Source organism: Gopherus evgoodei, chromosome 1 (genome assembly GCF_007399415.2).
Source record: "Gopherus evgoodei ecotype Sinaloan lineage chromosome 1, rGopEvg1_v1.p, whole genome shotgun sequence".
Lineage (NCBI taxonomy): Eukaryota > Metazoa > Chordata > Testudines > Testudinidae > Gopherus > Gopherus evgoodei.
The window spans coordinates 285,385,217-285,401,943 of record NC_044322.1 but is presented as its reverse complement, the minus strand read 5'-3'; the positions used below and the strand labels follow the sequence as shown (position 1 = coordinate 285,401,943).

General features: G+C 47.0%; 1 protein-coding gene across 1 annotated transcript; it reads right to left on the bottom strand.

Annotated features, from left to right (window-relative positions):
- Positions 1-3,835: 3,835 nt before the first annotated feature.
- Positions 3,836-8,286, bottom strand: DUSP6 (dual specificity phosphatase 6). Its single transcript, XM_030548584.1, has 3 exons — positions 7,798-8,286; positions 6,739-7,176; positions 3,836-5,214 (listed from the first exon to the last, which is right to left on the bottom strand). The coding sequence occupies exons 1-3, from the start codon at positions 8,198-8,200 to the stop codon at positions 4,907-4,909; spliced, it is 1,149 nt and encodes a 382-aa protein (XP_030404444.1). The 5' UTR covers positions 8,201-8,286; the 3' UTR covers positions 3,836-4,906.
- Between the last annotated feature and the right edge of the window lie 8,441 nt (positions 8,287-16,727).

Sequence of the window (16,727 nt, the reverse complement as noted above, 5' to 3'; positions counted from 1 at the left end):
AAAGAGCACTGACTGTGCTATGTGAGAAAGGAGAGAGAGGGTCAAGAACCAGAGCTGTGGGGGAGGACTTGGAGAGAGAGTAGGGTGATGAACTGTCCCTGAGTATCTGGATTGGTCTTGTTTCAGGGGCCCTGTCTCTTGGTTTTACAATAATACTTGTGATTTGTCCCGGTTTTGCGAGACTCAGCACACCTGGCTATCTGAAATTGATGGCAGATTGAATCAGCACATACACATCTCAAGGACATCCCCTAGCAAGCTCCTGACTTGATGGCACTCTGCCTCCCAGTGATTCCCCCTCCACATGACTCCTCAAGCAATTACACAGAGTGAAACTGACCTAGTGGGGGGAGGAAATGAGAGGAAGGGAATTTGCTTGGCTCTGGACAGGGAAGAGTAGGCATTTTTCTCTCTTTTGTCCTTATGTGCACTGTTCCGCTATGTCCATCAAGACTGTCCCCCTGCAAATTCCCCCAAATTGGAGGAGGTTTTTTTTTTTTTCTTCACTAAAACCATCTAGAGAGAGAGCAGGAGAGATGACTGACTGATAGGGAGGGAAGGCGGGAGCAGATTTGGGGGCATAAGGAAAGCAGTAACAGATTAATGGGGAAGAAAAGAGAGGGAAGGAGGTTCATGGGTCAGACAAGAGAGACAGAGCAAGAAATGCAAGACATGCATCTGAGGAAGTGGGTATTCACCCACGAAAGCTCATGCTCCAAAATGTCTGTTAGTCTATAAGGTGCCACAGGATTCTTTGCTGCTTTTACAGATCCAGACTAACACGGCTACCCTCTGATACTTGAGAGCAAGAAATGAAGGGGATGTAGAAAAAGAGTAAAAGTACCGCTTGAGAGGAGGGAGAAAACGGTGCAAAGAAAGGAGAATGGGGAAGGAGGCAATAGGTTTGAGGAAAGAAAAAATGACAGACAAAAAGGGGTAAGACATTTTAATGAGGGAAGTGGCTGGAAAAGATGTTAAAGGTTAAGAAGGGAGAGGAAAAGCAGTGACAGACCATGCATTAATTATGTGACATTATTAAATACAAGGTTGAAAGCAAAATGCTAATGCGGGTGCACAGTCTTGCCAGGCCCCTTGAAGTCAAGGGGAGTTTTCCAACTGACTTTAAGGGGGAAGGACTTCACTCTCAGTGCTGAAGACATGAGTGGGGTGTGATTTCCCTGAACCGGTGTAACTCAAGCATGGCAGGTACCACTTTCTCTGCTAAAATCTTAGAAACTTCTGAACAGCAATTCAATATCTGCAAAAAGAACAGGAGTACTTGTGGCACCTTAGAAACAAACAAATTTATTTCAGCATGAGCTTTCGTGGGCTACAGCTCACTTCTTCGGATGCATGGAATGGAACACACAGACAGAAGATATTTATACATACATACTTCCATCTTTTAATGTTCTCTGTATGTATAAATATCTTCTGTCTGTGTGTTCCATTCCATGCATCCGAAGCAGTGGGCTGTAGCCCACAAAAGCTTATGGTGAAATATATTTGTTAGTCTCTAAGGTGCCACAAGTACTCCTGTTCTTTTTGCAGATACAGACTAACACAGCTGCTGCTCTGAAAATTCAATATCTGCCTCCCTTTGGAATGTACCACATTACAGCAGAGGGCAGGGCAGGACAGGATATTTTTAACTTCTAAGGCAGGATCCCCCCACTGGGTTTCCCCACAAACACAGAGGATTTATTCTCCCCCCTTACAAATGATTGGCCAAGCCACTACAGCAGCTGCCAGCCCTTGCCATCCCTCTCCCCCCAAGCCTGAGACCTTTCACTAACCCCAGCAAAGACCGAAGCAGGAGTGGAGGGAGAGAATGATGTTAATTAACATTGAAGACAAAAGTTGGCAGGCAAACGCTTGGAGGGGTAGGGTGGGGTAGGAGGAGGAATTAGCAAGAGGACCCAGGGCTCAGGATGTTTGACAACTACCAGTTCTCAGTAACCAGAGTTACATGGGGCTAAAGAGGGCTCCTGCTGGAAAGGGGTCGATCTCCTTCCACCTCTAAAATCATGTGTGACTAAACAGCCAGGGCCAGCACCTCAGGTGTATTGAAAAAAAAAAAAATCAACATAGCAACACTGATCTCCAACAGCTGAAGAACTGACCTTCACTATTTGCTAGTGCTGGAAAAAAAATGATGAATTGCAGAACTACCAGTTTAGTGTTAGTCATTTGGCAAAACAGGAAGGAAGCAGAAAACCCATGTGAATACTAAGTTCTCAAAGCAGAGTTTGGAAAGGAAACTAGATCTTTATGGGCCAAGCTGGTGCTACATTTCTGCCTCTCCACTTGCTGGGTACCTCACCACAATTAGCATTTGCTACTAATTTAGCAGCAACCTTTTCACAGCATGAATTGCTTAGTTGCAGGATAGTTCAGTGGACTCCCTTTAACAAAAAAGAGGAAGTTATACACTTGCTCAATGGGAGAGGCTCAATTGCACTCAACAGGTTCAGTTCACAGTGACCCTGCCTGGCTTCCTGCTATTCACATGTGTTACTTCCCTTTTGTGGTAATGGCCTGTGGCACTCAGCCAGAAAACATTATTAATTTCAGAAGTGGCCTGACAACAAACCCACAGTGAAACGAGAGGAAGTGGTGGGGAGGCCATCTGTTGGCTTCAGCAGAACAGTAGGTACATAGCTATGCTGCTTCTACAAGGAAAGCAGATTAATAATCCACAAAGAGGAAACTGGCTAAAATTATCCACAGACCATATTAAAAAAAAAAAAGTCACTTGAGCTGCAGCTGGACAGGAAATTGCCAGAGCTGCTTGCAAATCTCCACTTTGAACAGCACAGTATGGGGAATGCCAGGAGCGGAAACCGTTCAAAACTGGATTAGCACAAAGCCAAGTTTAACTGCAACCCACTTCTACTTTCACAGTTTATGCACTCAATCTAGGTCACTACTACAAGAGACACCAACTTTTTTTTTTTTTAGCTGTGTTTTGTTTGTTTTTCATTTCACACACTTGCAGTTCCTAAAGTTACAGGAAACATGTTTTGGTTGCCAGGAGTTCTAAAGCACCCCAGTCTGCAGCGTGTGCTGGAGAATCAGCCAATCCTGACTTGACAACATGCAGATTTAGGGTGAAATGTATATTACCATCCTTGCTAGTTAAATTAACTATAACAAACAGGAAGTTCCAGTCTGAAGTGTTACCATGGCTAAAATATAACCTGTTCCTTCTGCACAGACAGAATTGTTTCAGTGCAGCTAAAGAAGAAACTGGATGTCTCAAGCATTGTTAACTGTATCTAGAACCTGCACAGTCCCAGCACAGGTCAGCAGTGACTGACAGTCATTTACTCTCTGTGGACTGCCTATGGGTCTCAGTGACATGAGTTGGTGGTTTCAAACCCATTATTAGCAGATAAGTAATGACACCACAGAAAACTCAGATCTTTTGGCATGCTCAGCAGAAAGGCAAAAATTATTCGTTCAATAAGCATAGAAACCAACTATTCCCCCCATCCCTAGAAGTAGCCCTGTTGCAGTGTGGGGGAAGTCTGAGTTTTTTCTATATATGGTTTGTCTTTTCTGTGATTAAGCAGAGGCTATAGAAGTCCATCCTCCCCAGCAGGCTAAGATGATAGTGTTACGTGAGCATTAACTATTAATTTAGATTACAGTGGGCCAAAGCAGGGATCAGGCCTTTATGGTGCTAGGGCTGTACAAACATGTTGTTAAGAGACATGCCCTCCTCAAAAATATTCCGATGTGTATGCAATTCATCACTAGGAGGGAAATAAACCACTCAGTTTCTCAATAGCCAAAAATAGTTATTTATTAATAATTTAAAAATGTACATTCTTATAATAAATTCCAGCTTAAACCTTTTACACCAAGAATTAGGCTCTCCCTCACTGGCAATCGTGTTCAAGTTCACCTTGCGTACGCACAAGTACACATGCTCACATGTACTTCCAGTTCTAAACCAAAAAAAAAAATTAAAAAGACAAAATATTGCATTTGAGGTGAAGCTCCCTGAAGAGTTTGTACAGAGATAAAGCACTGTTTAGCGTATCTGAAATGTTTCTGAAGACAAATCTCTTCCAAAATGATCTATTTACAAAGGTTAAAAAAAAAGGAGAAACAGCAGCACAAGAGGGGTGAGGATGGCGGAGAAACTTACAAGGAAAAGAAAAATTACAAAGGAAGAGACTCCACTGATTCCCAGAATGTGAATAGCAAATTTCTGACCATAGCCATTGTCTCTCAAGTTTGCCTCAGCTCAACTGAACAATAAAATCAAGCATTCTGCAAATGTATTCTGTGCAAGGGGTCAGGGGAACAGAAACATAATTCATGAAGAGCACAAAAATGTAGCAGTCCTTTGGGTTGATTTCTTTTCTATAGGCAAAAGTTAAAAAATAAAAACATTGCCCATGGATTTAAGATTAAATATTTACACTGATCAAATAGCACACTACAGAACCGGCAGCAAACAAATACTCCAAATACACTGAGCTGAAACCTCTTTCTTTGGCTCCTCTAAATTAAAAAAGAACCAGTCTTCACTGAAGACAACAATCTATGTTACAGATCCCAAAGCAAAGAAGGAAGCAGGAAATTCCCAGTCGCTAGAGAACACGTGCTCAGAATGCCCAGTGTCCCCCTATGTGTTGGAAGTCCTCAGTTCCAAGCCCCTGGCCAGGTGGTTGGTTGTGCAGCCAGCAAGTGTGCTGCCTGCCTTGGGGCAGTGCCACATGTTTCTTCTGGGAGACCTGACAAGTTCCCTTGTACCTTTCCCAGTGTGCACTGGCAGGGGCTACGAGAGAGCAAAGCTCCATCTCCTTCCTGCTGCCAGAGGGAAACCATTGAGGAATGATCACATGATCCAGACCTGGCGGGGAGGCCATTGAGGAGCGCTCACATGGACTGCTCACGTGGACTGCCGGGAATCCACTTGGAAGACATTCTGATTGGAGGGAGAGGTGAAGTACAGCTGCTGGCTGGGCACGCGATTGTCGCAGGGGCTGCTGAGCCCCAGGGTCCGCTCGAAGTCCAGCAGCTGGCCCATGAAGTTGAAGTTGGGTGAGATGTTGGATTTCTTCATCTTGACAATGTCGTAGGCGTCATTCATGGACAAGTTCAGCTTTTGCATGAGGTATGCGACGGTCACGGTGACCGAGCGGCTGATCCCTGCTAAACAGTGCACCAGGACTCCACAGTTCTTCCCCCGAGCTTCATCTGTACATACAGAGAGGGAACACAAGATAAAAGAGATGTTCATGATCCAGCTGTGACATAGAAATATCAGGGGGGCTGATTCAGATCTCACTTATTACCAGTGTGAATCAAGGGTGACTCCAGAGAGATCAACAGAGACTAGTTTATACTAGTGCAAAACTGAAGTGCGATTAGAATCGGACCCTGAGATCAGAACAGCATGTAAATCAGAAGGCTGATGAAACTTCACAGTGGCACAGAGGAAACATGCTGTGACCCAGCCAAGATGTTTTATTTTTATTTTCAAAAGATGCTACTTGTACTGAATGCTGGCCCAAAGAAACCATTCTCCCTGTGTACATTTCCCCCAGCATGTGAAAACTAGAAACCACACCATATGCCACTGAATGCTTTTTACACAGACCAGCAGACTGCAAAGGTCTATTAAATTATTCTCCAACTGTTGTGCTGCTAACAATGGAGGTATTCAGGCATTTGAAAAGAAAGAGGGAAGTCACAGGGGACAGCCCATTAGGAGGAACAGGATGTCAACGTTGCTGGAAAATGGGTTCCTTTGTAAAAGGAAATGCATTACAATGACTGGAGATTAGTTTCTTCGTGGCTTCCAGCCCACATTTCTCCTTACTAGGCTCCGATTACCTACATACTTCACTAGCACCGGTATCTCTCCACCGGATTAAAACACAGTTTTCCAACACATAATATGCCCATCCATCACCCCCTCTGCCCCGCTTCAAATAAGAAAAGCAATAAACTAATAATACTAAGAGGAGATCAGAAATCCCCATGGTGGTTCTGCGAGAAAGTATCAATCTGAATAAGTAACATGAAAGGCTTTTGAGGTGTGTGTATTATCTACCCAGGGTAATATGTGTGACGTGACTGTATCCTGCACCCCAGAGTTTAGGCAGAACTCTTCACTGATTTACATTTGGGAAACTGATGGACAAAATTATTTAAAGGAGATCTAGATAAAACGCTACATCTGAAAGGAATACAATTATTTATTGGAGAGTTACCTTTAAAAAACACTACCTCTGGAAAGGATACTGTTATTTACAGGCTATATCTAACTATACCGCTATAAATCTGAAATTACTTTTAATTGTAATTCTCTCTTGGAAACATACAAAAAAAATTAAAACATTACCTCCGTTTTTAAGACTATGAACTAGGTAAATAATAGAACTACTACTATTGAATTCACTAGTGCGGATTCTCTTTATTTCCCAAATCTAGCACATTGGGATAGATTGTTATGGGTGATATCCCATATCAGCTCGATATACAAATAACCATATTTGCAACCTGTGAATACAGTTGCCAATTCAACAGGGCTGGTAGCCTAAATCTAGAAAAACAAATTCCATCAGCCCTTTTAATTTCAGTCACTTCTGAAAGTCGAACACTGAGCAGCGGCGATGTGAGACATGCGGCTGAACAATACAAAAGATTAAGGGTTTAAACTCTGGAAATGACAAACATCTGGTGGTCCTTTAGCGGTCATAATTCATTAGGGCTCACCTATGAAAGAGATGGCCTCGGGAAAGAACTGAGACAAGTTTTGACTCCAGTGGTCGGAGATGGGGATCTGCTTGTATTTAAACTCTCCGGCGTTCTCAAAGAGATTAGGCAGATTGGGGGTCACATTCAAGATGTATTTAATGCCAAACTCTTCTAAAACGTCCAGATTGGTGGAGTCCTTAGCACAGCCCAAATAGAGGTAGGGTAAAATCTCGACCGGGAAGGAAGGCTGGTTGTTGGACAGAGGGCTGCCATCCGAGTCAGTGGCACTGTTAGGGTCTCGGTCCGTGTCAGATTCAATGTCGGAAGAGGAATCGGAGCTGATTCGCAGACCTCCTAACCCCAGGACTGGCAGAGAAGGAGAGCTGCTGCTACATGAACTGTCTAGGTTAGTTTCGCAGTGCAGGGCGAATTCGGTCTGGAACTTGCTGAAGCCACCTGGGGAGGAAAGCACAGCACAAATGCAACCTGAGATGCGGCGACGGGTTCCTAACGTCTCTTCTCTGCCTAGATAGACTCTGTGTCGCCCCCCAAGTCACACACAGAGAGAGGGGAACAGATAAAGCCACGTGCGGCGGCCAGGTTTGGGGAAACCGCATTGCTGTAAGCGGCGGCCAGGAATGCATTGCACAGCGGGGCTCAATGCATTTCCCTCCTGCTGGGGCTCGCTACAGCAATGGATAGCCGCGCATTCCTTCAGCCACAACCCTTCCTTGCCTCCCGGGCAGCTAACGGGTTACCACCGTCAGCTCTGTCCCGGGCTCGGCTACCCGAGAAAGTCCCCCCCCCCCCGTTTGTAGCTTGCAGGGATTTGCACCCAGGTGTGCAGGCGCGAGACAGCGTGTCCCCAAATGGCTCCTGCACGCGTTGGATTCAACGCCATGGAGGGTCATAAGCCTAGATAAGCTCGAGGCATGTGCACAGTCCAGCTACCGCTACAATACCGCAGGCGCCAGACAAAGAACAAAACCCACCCAGTGCCGGGTCCCAGCGGGGCTGCCCCCACCCCCACGCCGCGGATTTGGGGCCGGTCCCAAGCAGGTCCGTTTAACCCCTCACCTTCCAGATAAAACGCTTTGCAGCCTTCATCCTTCAGCCGCTTGAGCAGCAAGCCCAGCACCGACTCCCCGCCCGTGTTCTCGTTCCACTCGCTGCTGTTCTCGTCGTACAGCACCACGGTGTCGGTCCCGCAGCGCCGGGCGAACTTCTCCCGGTCCTGGTCGCTGGTGGAGAAGAGGGCGCGCAGGGGCAGGTTGCCCTTCTGCAGCCGCCTCAGCATGATGCCGGGCAGGGCCACGCTGATGGCCGACTCGATGTGGGACGACTCGTACAGCTCCTGCGAGCGACAGTCCATGAGCAGCAGCCGGCCGTTGCCCAGCTCCAGCTGCTCGTTCAGCCAAGCTACCGTTTTACTGACAGCCATCTCCGACACGAAGGGCACGGGCCTGAACGTATCTAGCATGAGGAAAGGCTGGGGGAGAGCGGCGTGCGGCTTAGAAACTGCCCGCTCCCTGAGGCATAAGGCTGAACCCCTCGGCACCCCTAAACTGAACTCCCGCCACCCCAGAAAAACGACTCAGCCCCGCCCTCGGGTCGCCTCCCCTGCACGGGCAGCAATAGATTTCGGGGCGGATATCACCAGCGCTCGGACTCCCGAAGGCGGGTGCCTGCAGCTTTTTGTCAATGAGTCCCTGAATGAACCTGTCTAATCGCCGCCCCGTCCAGACGCTCGGGCTCTTTCTCCTCTCCAAGTGAATGAAATCCAATTAACGTGCCATTGACTTGCCCTCCTTTCGCTGTGCACAAAAATACTGCACTGGCCCCTGCTCTTGTGTGATCCCTCTCCCTCTGGCCCCCTTGTGTGCTGCTCGTCAGCCCCGGCTCCCCCCGCCCCCCTGCTTCTCACAACGTGATTTCCCACCCTCCTCCTCCTCCGCTCCGTCCCCTTGATGTGATCAATGTCCCTTTGAATTAGCCCCGCACACCCCCAGCGCCAGGCAGCTCCTCAATGGATACAAACACGGAACGTCTCAATGGATACATTCTCTAGCCCAGCCAATGAGGGCGCGCGGAAGGGGCTGTTGCCCTGGAGACGGACCGGCTGGAACAGGTTGTGTTGATGAATTGTTAATGAGTTTGTCATTCACAAAAACGGAAAGGAATTTCCGCTCCGGATAAGCTGAGTGCAAACAAGCAGCAACAGCAGCTCAGCGGGAGGAAGGGGAAAGAGGCAGTGGAGGAGTGGGGGCAGGTGAGGGGGGGAGACACAGCAACCCAGGCCGTGCTGCTGAGGCTCATGTTTCCTTCTGGTAAAGTTCACACATAGCAGCAGAGCGATTAGACAACAAATGGTGCAATTGTATGAGGCACAAAAGGCACCGTCTCCCTCTCCGAATTGTCTCCTCAAAATCCTGATCTTTATAGGAACACGTTAGGCCGTCGTATCTCCCCTAACTCGTCTGTTGATTTTAGCCTGGCTTTTAATTACAATTTTTTTTTGAAAGCCCGGGCCGGGGGAGTGGGGGCGTATGTTGTATTTGTCCTTGATCGCTCTTTGCAGCGGTGAAGTGTACCTCTCTAATCTAATGATTCCCCACGCAAGCCGGGCTCTCGCTAGAATCGGAGATAAGAGCTGATACGCCGCTATCACTTTAAGAATAAACATACGGTTGTGCATTGTTTCTGCGGCTGACCTTAAACAGCCTCCCGAGAGAAAGCGGCCTGCTGTAAGAAAATGTAGGTTTTGTTCTCCCCTCCAGGCAAGCAACGCTAATTGTCCAAGTGCCAGTTTTAAATAGGGCTAGGCGTGGGCCAGAGTTAATGTGTGTTTTAGAAAGTCATGTGGCATTTGCCTTGGTGTCGGCCTGTAGGTTTATTGTCCATTGTTCTGAAAGCCTGACATCAAAGAGTCCTGTATAGCAGAGGGATCCTTTCCTCGTTAATCATTTCTGTAGCACAAAGCCCCCGGGAGCCTGAGGACGCCTGGCCAGAGGGGGTAGCCCGGCTCCCAGGCCCATGACATAGTTCCCGTGCCAAGCTGTAGCTGTTCCATTGACAATAAAGGAGGGGAAACGCATTTCAGAAGCAAGGGCCTCCCAGCGTGTGTGTTTAAAAAAGAGGGGAAGCCCGATCGGCAGCCGCAGCGAGCCCAATGCAATTATTGGCTTCGGGAGCTGGAATCGTGACTGAGCGGAGCCCACTCAGCTCTGCTGCTCATCACCCCCCACTATCCCCCCCCCCCCCACACACACACGGGGCACCGCCACCGCCTCTGTGCGGGGAGCCGCTGCACAAGCGACCTCCCCTAGCGCAGCAGCCAGCGAGGCTTCGGCCTGGAGACAAAGGGGATTGTGCGGGGCTCCGAGTCGGTCGTGCCACTCACTGGGAGGAGCCCTTCGTGCGTGCACAGGGGCTGAGCGCCCTGAGCAGGGAGCGCGGGCCCTGCTGGAGGAGAGCAGCCCCTGAGCGCTCCTCGGCTGAGCTGGAAAAGGACAGTGTGCCGGTGCCCCCGGCGCCGACAGCGCCACCTGCAGCGCGGGGCATTCCGCTCCTCGCGGTTCAGCAGATTCCGCCAATTACTGCCCTGCTCCGTGGGTCCAGCACAGAGGAAAGGCCCATGCGGTGTAAAACTCCTATGTAGGGTTATCTGCCTGGAGCGAGCGAGGGCCGCGGCTTTGACACTGAGCTGCTTGGGGTATTGAAAGGCACAATTCACAAGCCTGATCTGACCCCTGAGCCTGTTGCTAACAGCTAGCTCGGTATAAAACCAGTTCTAAAAGGCTCATCTCATTTACCTTACCACTGCTGAGCTGGAGCTACATTTTTAGCTGAGGCATCAGGAGGCTCCACAGACAGCCAGGGTTATACAATAATTAGATTGTCCAGTCCCTGGGGCCTTCTGGAGCAGTGACTCTCCCTTCAGGAGTCTGATTTGTCTTGCAGTACACCCAAGCAGGGCCGTCCTTAGGATTTATGGGGCCCTAGGCAGTATTATTAAACTGGTGCCCCTATGCCGGATGGCAGCCCAAGCTCACAGCCTGGTGGGGGAGGGGGAGGGGGAGGAGGGACTTGACAGCAAAGGATAATGAGATGCCCGGCCTGCCTCATGGTGGCGGAGAGTCACAGTTCCCCGCAGAGACTTCCATGCACTCTCCCTCATGCAGAATGGACATGAAGAAAGTACCTAATTAAAAGCACTAAAATTTGGGAATAAAAAATGTCAGTCACAGGTTTTTTGATATGCCCTGAAGTTTGTCAGAGATTTATTTGCAAAAACTTCATAGTAAGGGTGAGTCAGCTCTCCTGCTGAATACAACATTACATATAATGGAATACATGATGCAGCTCTTCTCTGTTTTACGTTTTCTTCATCAGTATTTCTAAGTTGAATTTATATTTTAAATGTACTCAAATCTTAAGCCAGCATTCCAGATTACTACATATTTAACTCACTGAAACAAAGACATTCTTTTAAATTAATCAGAGAGGGTTAGTGTGTTCATAACAATGTTCATTGCTTTTAGAAAAAGGGAACAGTAATTTACTTTGTGTAATCTCCATAACAAGAGACATGGTTATGAAATTTCACCAACTTTAAAAAAATGTTTCCAAAGATTTTAGGTATAACAAGGATTTTGTCTTACTAAGGTACTGATTTTGCTGGAGGGTTCTTTTAAAACTAGTTTGTCGGATAGTCAGAAGTAAAGAAAGGGAACTCTTTGTCCAGCTATCTGGAAGGGAAGGCCTGTTGTCCCTTTAAGGGCTCTCTTCAGTGGGGAGTGGGGGGAGAGGTGGTGAAGGGATGGACAGAAAGGACAGGAAGACTTGGAAGCACTTTTTTTTTAACTATAGTAATTAAAATGTGTATTTTAGATAAGGGAGGTCTTTTGAAGGATTTATTTAAAAAACTGTGTGTGAAGATCCATACATTTAAGGCTAAAGATGATTGTGCATCTAAAACTCTATGCAAGCATTTTTTAGAAATGTGATTTTATAATCTTCACCAGCTCACTAATGAAATATTTTTAAAGCAAATTTTAAGCTAAGGTCCTGTAGACTGACATGTTCTATGTAAATATTACATTAATGCACAACTGTTTTTGTCAGTAAAGTCAGAAACTGACAGTATAAACATTTATTTGGGCATAAGCTTTCGTGGACATCTGATGAAATGGGTTCTAGTGCACAAAAGCTTATGCCCAAATAATTTGTTAGTCTTTGAGGTGACACAAGGACTCGTCCTTGTTTTTGCTGATACAGACTAACAGGACTACCACTCTGAAACCTGTCAGTATATACCTTGGGGTTGGCAAATTCCTGTTAAATGGCTTTATTACCCCTTGAATGTCTCTTTAACAGTTTCAATGTTGTGCTAATAGGTCTGGCAGGCTGGAGGTTTTTTCACTTTTAACTACTAGATTCCCTCCCAAGGCAGACTCACCAGGCTAGAGCAGCCATCTGTGGGAGCCTGCAGGAAGGGTCAGAACAGGGATAGGAAAACAAGAGGGTGGACACTAAGACCCAGTGGTTCCCCAAATTTTCAGGTGCCCTACGCAGCTGCCTATGTTGCCTATGCCTAAGGACGGCCCTGCACCCAAGTTCCACTTCACTTAAAAACAGGGAGACCAGATATCTTTTTCTTATATAGGCTCCTATTATCCCCCACCCCCTGTCCTGATTTTTCACACTTGCTGTCTGGTCACTTTATTTTAAAACTATTTGCTTACAAAAGCAGACAAAAAATACAAAAGTATCACAGCACATTATTACTGAAAAATTGCTTTCTTTCTCATTTCTATCATAATTATAAATAAATCAATTGGAATATAAATATTATACTTACATTTCAGTAGTATGTAGAACAGTATAAACAAAGCATTGTCTGTATGAAATTTTAGTTTGTACTGACTTTGCTAGTGTTCTTTTATGTAGCCTGTTGTAAAACTAGGCAAATACCTAGATGCGTTGATGTACCCCCTGGAAGACCTGTGTATATGCCTGGGGTACATTTACCCCTGGTTGAGAACCACTGTTCTAGACAATCCTGTTGCATGAATATTCCCATGTATTCTGCTCAAAAACGTACTTTTGGAAGAACATTAAAACTGTAAGGTTAAGTCACTAAACGTTCAGGAACTGCCAAAATGAAGGTTGCACATGGTAAAACAGTATAATTAATGATGGCAAAGGTCCCATAGGTGACATTGAGCCAACTGCACAAAAGGAAGTGATGTATCCAGCATCATATCCCACCACCTTTAACTGTCCTGATGGATCAGGGACCTATTTTGCAGCTGCATTAATTGGAGTTGGCCTTTCAGCATGAGATCAAGTGGAGACTCCAACTCAGGGTTGTAGTCAATTGCCTTAACCATTCAGTCACATACAGGAGTGGCGCTAGGGTTTTTGGCTCCCTAGGTGGGGGTCCTTCCGCGCTCCTGGTTGTTGGCGGCAATTCGGCGGCGAGGGGGTCCTTCCGCGGCTCCTGGTCTTTGAGGCACTTCAGCAGCGGGTCCTGGAGCGAGTGAAGGCCCCGCTGCAGAATTGCCACCGAAGACCTGGAGCGTGGAAGGACCCCCTGCTGCCGAATTGCCGCCAAGGGTGGCAAAATGCCGCCCCCCCTAAATCCTAGCGCCCTAGGCAACCGCCTAAGTTGCCTAAATGGAAGCGCCGGCCCTGGTCACATACACACTATTTTCATAGCATCCTGCTTCACTACCTATTTTGGAGGCTTAAAAGTGGGGTTTCAGTAATGCCCAGACTTTGTGCTTTCTGTCAGCACTGTTCAGCCTGAATACTGAAAGGCTCACTATTTTAACTATGGTCCTACATTAGTCACGTATGTGCAGTACAGCTCTTTCTTTCACCATGTTCTTATAAAGTGCTATCATTGTTAAACTTTGCTTGCACAAACTACAATTTAATGCCCATTACATGGGCAAATCAAAACAGATTTTTACAGGAACAGTGAACTTTCTTCTCCCTGCCAGATTTCAGCTTTCTGCTGTCACCCAGCAATTTTTAAAACTCCAAGGTTTTTTTCCGTAAGGGGGAAAAGGTTTTTCCCCTACTCCCCACATTCTCAAACATCTCTGAACTGTTTTTGTTCAAATTTTACAAAAATGTGCTCTCGCTTTGGACACAAGGCCAGGAAAATTTCAGCTCTCAAGGTGAAAACTATTTAAAGGATAAGCAACTGAAAAGAGGGTACCAGAATGGAAACTCCTAGGTAACCTTAACTATAATTACCCCTAGAACTCCAGTTATAGTAATAGATTTACCTTACAACAGCTTTGAATACTTCTGGTTTCCTATTTTTTAAACAATCAGCTATATTTTCTGTCTTAACCTCCTTCAAAACAAGAGCTGCAGTCTGAAGAATGTGATGGCTTATCTTTATTAGAAAAAAATAGGTCATGTTAGAATAGGAGCTGAAGGAGTCATGCTAACATGATGTAAAACATGATTTAAAAATCAACATAGAGTGGGACAAGTTGGGTTTAGCATTGTGACAAACCATGGCCAGTTTCTTCTTCTTTTGTATGGTGAACTTGAAAAATAACATTAAAGATCAACCTTCAAGTTTGTCATCTACTCTATGGTTGGTGGGGGCATGAAATGAATCAAGGCCGCACTCTGGAGGATCTTAGTGGACAGCTGTTCACTCAGGGCCAGCCCGTAATATTTTGGCACCTGAGGTGGGAAGCTCAAATGATGCCCACATGCCTCCTCGCTTGGGCCAAAACTTTGAAAGGTCTCAATTCTGCCTTCTTCTGTTCTACTCCTCTCATGGTACTGCTCTGCTACCTACCTACTAACAATTGCCAACTTAAAATGCCTTGTTCAAAAATTTTAAGTAACACTTAACTGTCAAATGCCTGAACACAGGGCCACCTAGAGGAGGGGGCAAGTGGGGCAATTTGCCCCAGGCCCCGGGCTCTGCAGGGGCCCCCAAGAGAACGGCTAAGGCTCCCGCCCTGGCTCTGCCCCTCACCCAGAGCCGCAGCCCATCCAGGAGCATCCCTGAACAGAGCTGCAGCGTGACTCTGGCGGGGCCTCTGAGCTCTGCCCCCTCAGAGCCGTGTGGTCAGGGGGTGGGTCTGCGAGCTCCGGGCTGAGCTCAGCTCCCTCCGCTCGGCCTGGAGCTCCCAGCCTCGTCCCCTGACCACGCGGCTCTGAGCGGAGAGGGGCTCGGGCCCCACTGGAGTCACGCTGCAGCTGTCGAGGGAAGCTCCTGGATGGGCTGAGGCTCTGGGTGAGGGGGGAGCCGGGGGTAAGGTGCCAGGGCCAGGGGGGTTGGCTAAGGGGCAGGAAGTCTCAGGAACAGTCAGGGCACAGGGAGGGGGCAGAGGTTGAGCGGGGCGGTCAGGGGACAGAGAATGGGGGGGATGGGTTGTGGGAGTTCTGGGGGTCTGTCAGGACTCAGCGGGGGGGTGGATAGGGGTCGGGGCAGTCAGGGGACAGGGAGCAGGGGTGGGACCCTGGGGTGGTGGTTGGGGGTGAGGTCTCTGTGGGACGGTGAGGGGACAAGGAGCAGGATGGGTCAGGGATTCTGAAGGGGAGCGGGCAGTTGGGGGGCAGGAAGTGGGTGGGGGTTGGATGGGGGTAGGGCCAGGCTGTTGGGGAGGCACAAACTTCCCTACCCTAAAGCTCATTCAGCAGTTTGAGGCTTACAGAAGAGCCAAGCTGTTAGCTTTTCCATTAGGGCTATCATCCCTTTCACTTCTCAAATGCCAAATTATAGTCTATATTTAATTTCAGTGCCATAGGGAGATTCATGTCAGGGGAGGGTAGCTTCATTTAAAATTAGCCACTGGGGGAGGGATCACACGAGAAGAGCAATATCCTTCCCAACCCTACCAAAGGAGACACCCCCCCCCTTCCCCTGCATTCCCTGAGGCTTCAGAGGGGTTAATTCAGTGGTTCTCAAACTTTTATACTGGTGACTCCTTTCACATAGCAAACCTCTGAGTGCGACCCCTCCCCCCTTATAAATTGAAAACTCTTTTTTATATATTTAATACTATTATAAATGCTGGAGGCAAAGCGGGGGTTGAGGTGGAGGCTGACAGCTCGTGACCCCCAGTAATAACCTCATGACCCCCTGAGGGGTCTCAACTCCAAAGTTTGAGAACTCCTGGGTTTATTTAATTTTAGCACCCTGTGTCCATTCACATGCATGTACTATTTTGAGCATTTCAGTTTTCACAGCATAGGCTCATCCCAGATTCTGGAACAAGCTCAAGTGCTCAGTTTGTGGAGTATGTACATAGTCTATACTAAAGACAAATCCACAGTAACAGTCTCCAGTTTGTGAGGGACCCCATGGAGCCAGTCTCTAGGAAACAGATAAATGCATGGAGGTTAAGTCCATTAATGGCTGTTAGCCAGGATGGGTAAGGAATGGTATCCCTAGCCTCTGTTTGTCAGAGGGTGGAGATGGATGGCAGGGGAGAGATCACTTGATCATTACCTGTTAGCAGGGCCGGTGCAAGGATATTTTGCGCCCTAGGCGAAACTTCCATCTTGCGCCCCCCCCCCCCAGCAAAAAATCACATACATTATACACAACACACGGTCACGAAATTGTGCCCCAGACCTTTTTTTTTTTTATCTGCCATGAGACTGCATCAACTGTAAATGAAAAAAAATGAAATTTTATTCCTATCAGTCCTTTTTCTTGTTCACTATTAAAAGTAAAGGATAGAGAATGCATGTCACTTACTATAATTAACTATTTGAATTTCATCAACTGTTTGACTTAAATATTGATTAAGAGATCAAGATGACTTTCCCTTAAAATTAAGCAATGTTGATTGTAATCAGAAATACACCTTTTTTAGTCACGTATATGTCCTTCCTTCATATCAAAATCTGACTGGGAGTGCTGTGGAACCCATTCTGCCTAACTAGCCATGCCCCTCCAAATGATTAAAAACATCAACTGGTACAAACTCAATTTGAATGAAAAATTCCATTTTCTAACTAAA

Coding starts and splice junctions, on each gene's coding strand:
- DUSP6 (XM_030548584.1), bottom strand. CDS start 8,200: ATGCTAGATACGTTCAGGCCCGTGCCCTTCGTGTCGGAGATGGCTGTC. Junction 7,177..7,797: donor CAAAGCGTTTTATCTGGAAG/GTGAGGGGTTAA, acceptor TTTCCTCCCCAG/GTGGCTTCAGCAAGTTCCAG. Junction 5,215..6,738: donor CGAGGCCATCTCTTTCATAG/GTGAGCCCTAAT, acceptor CTGTATGTACAG/ATGAAGCTCGGGGGAAGAAC.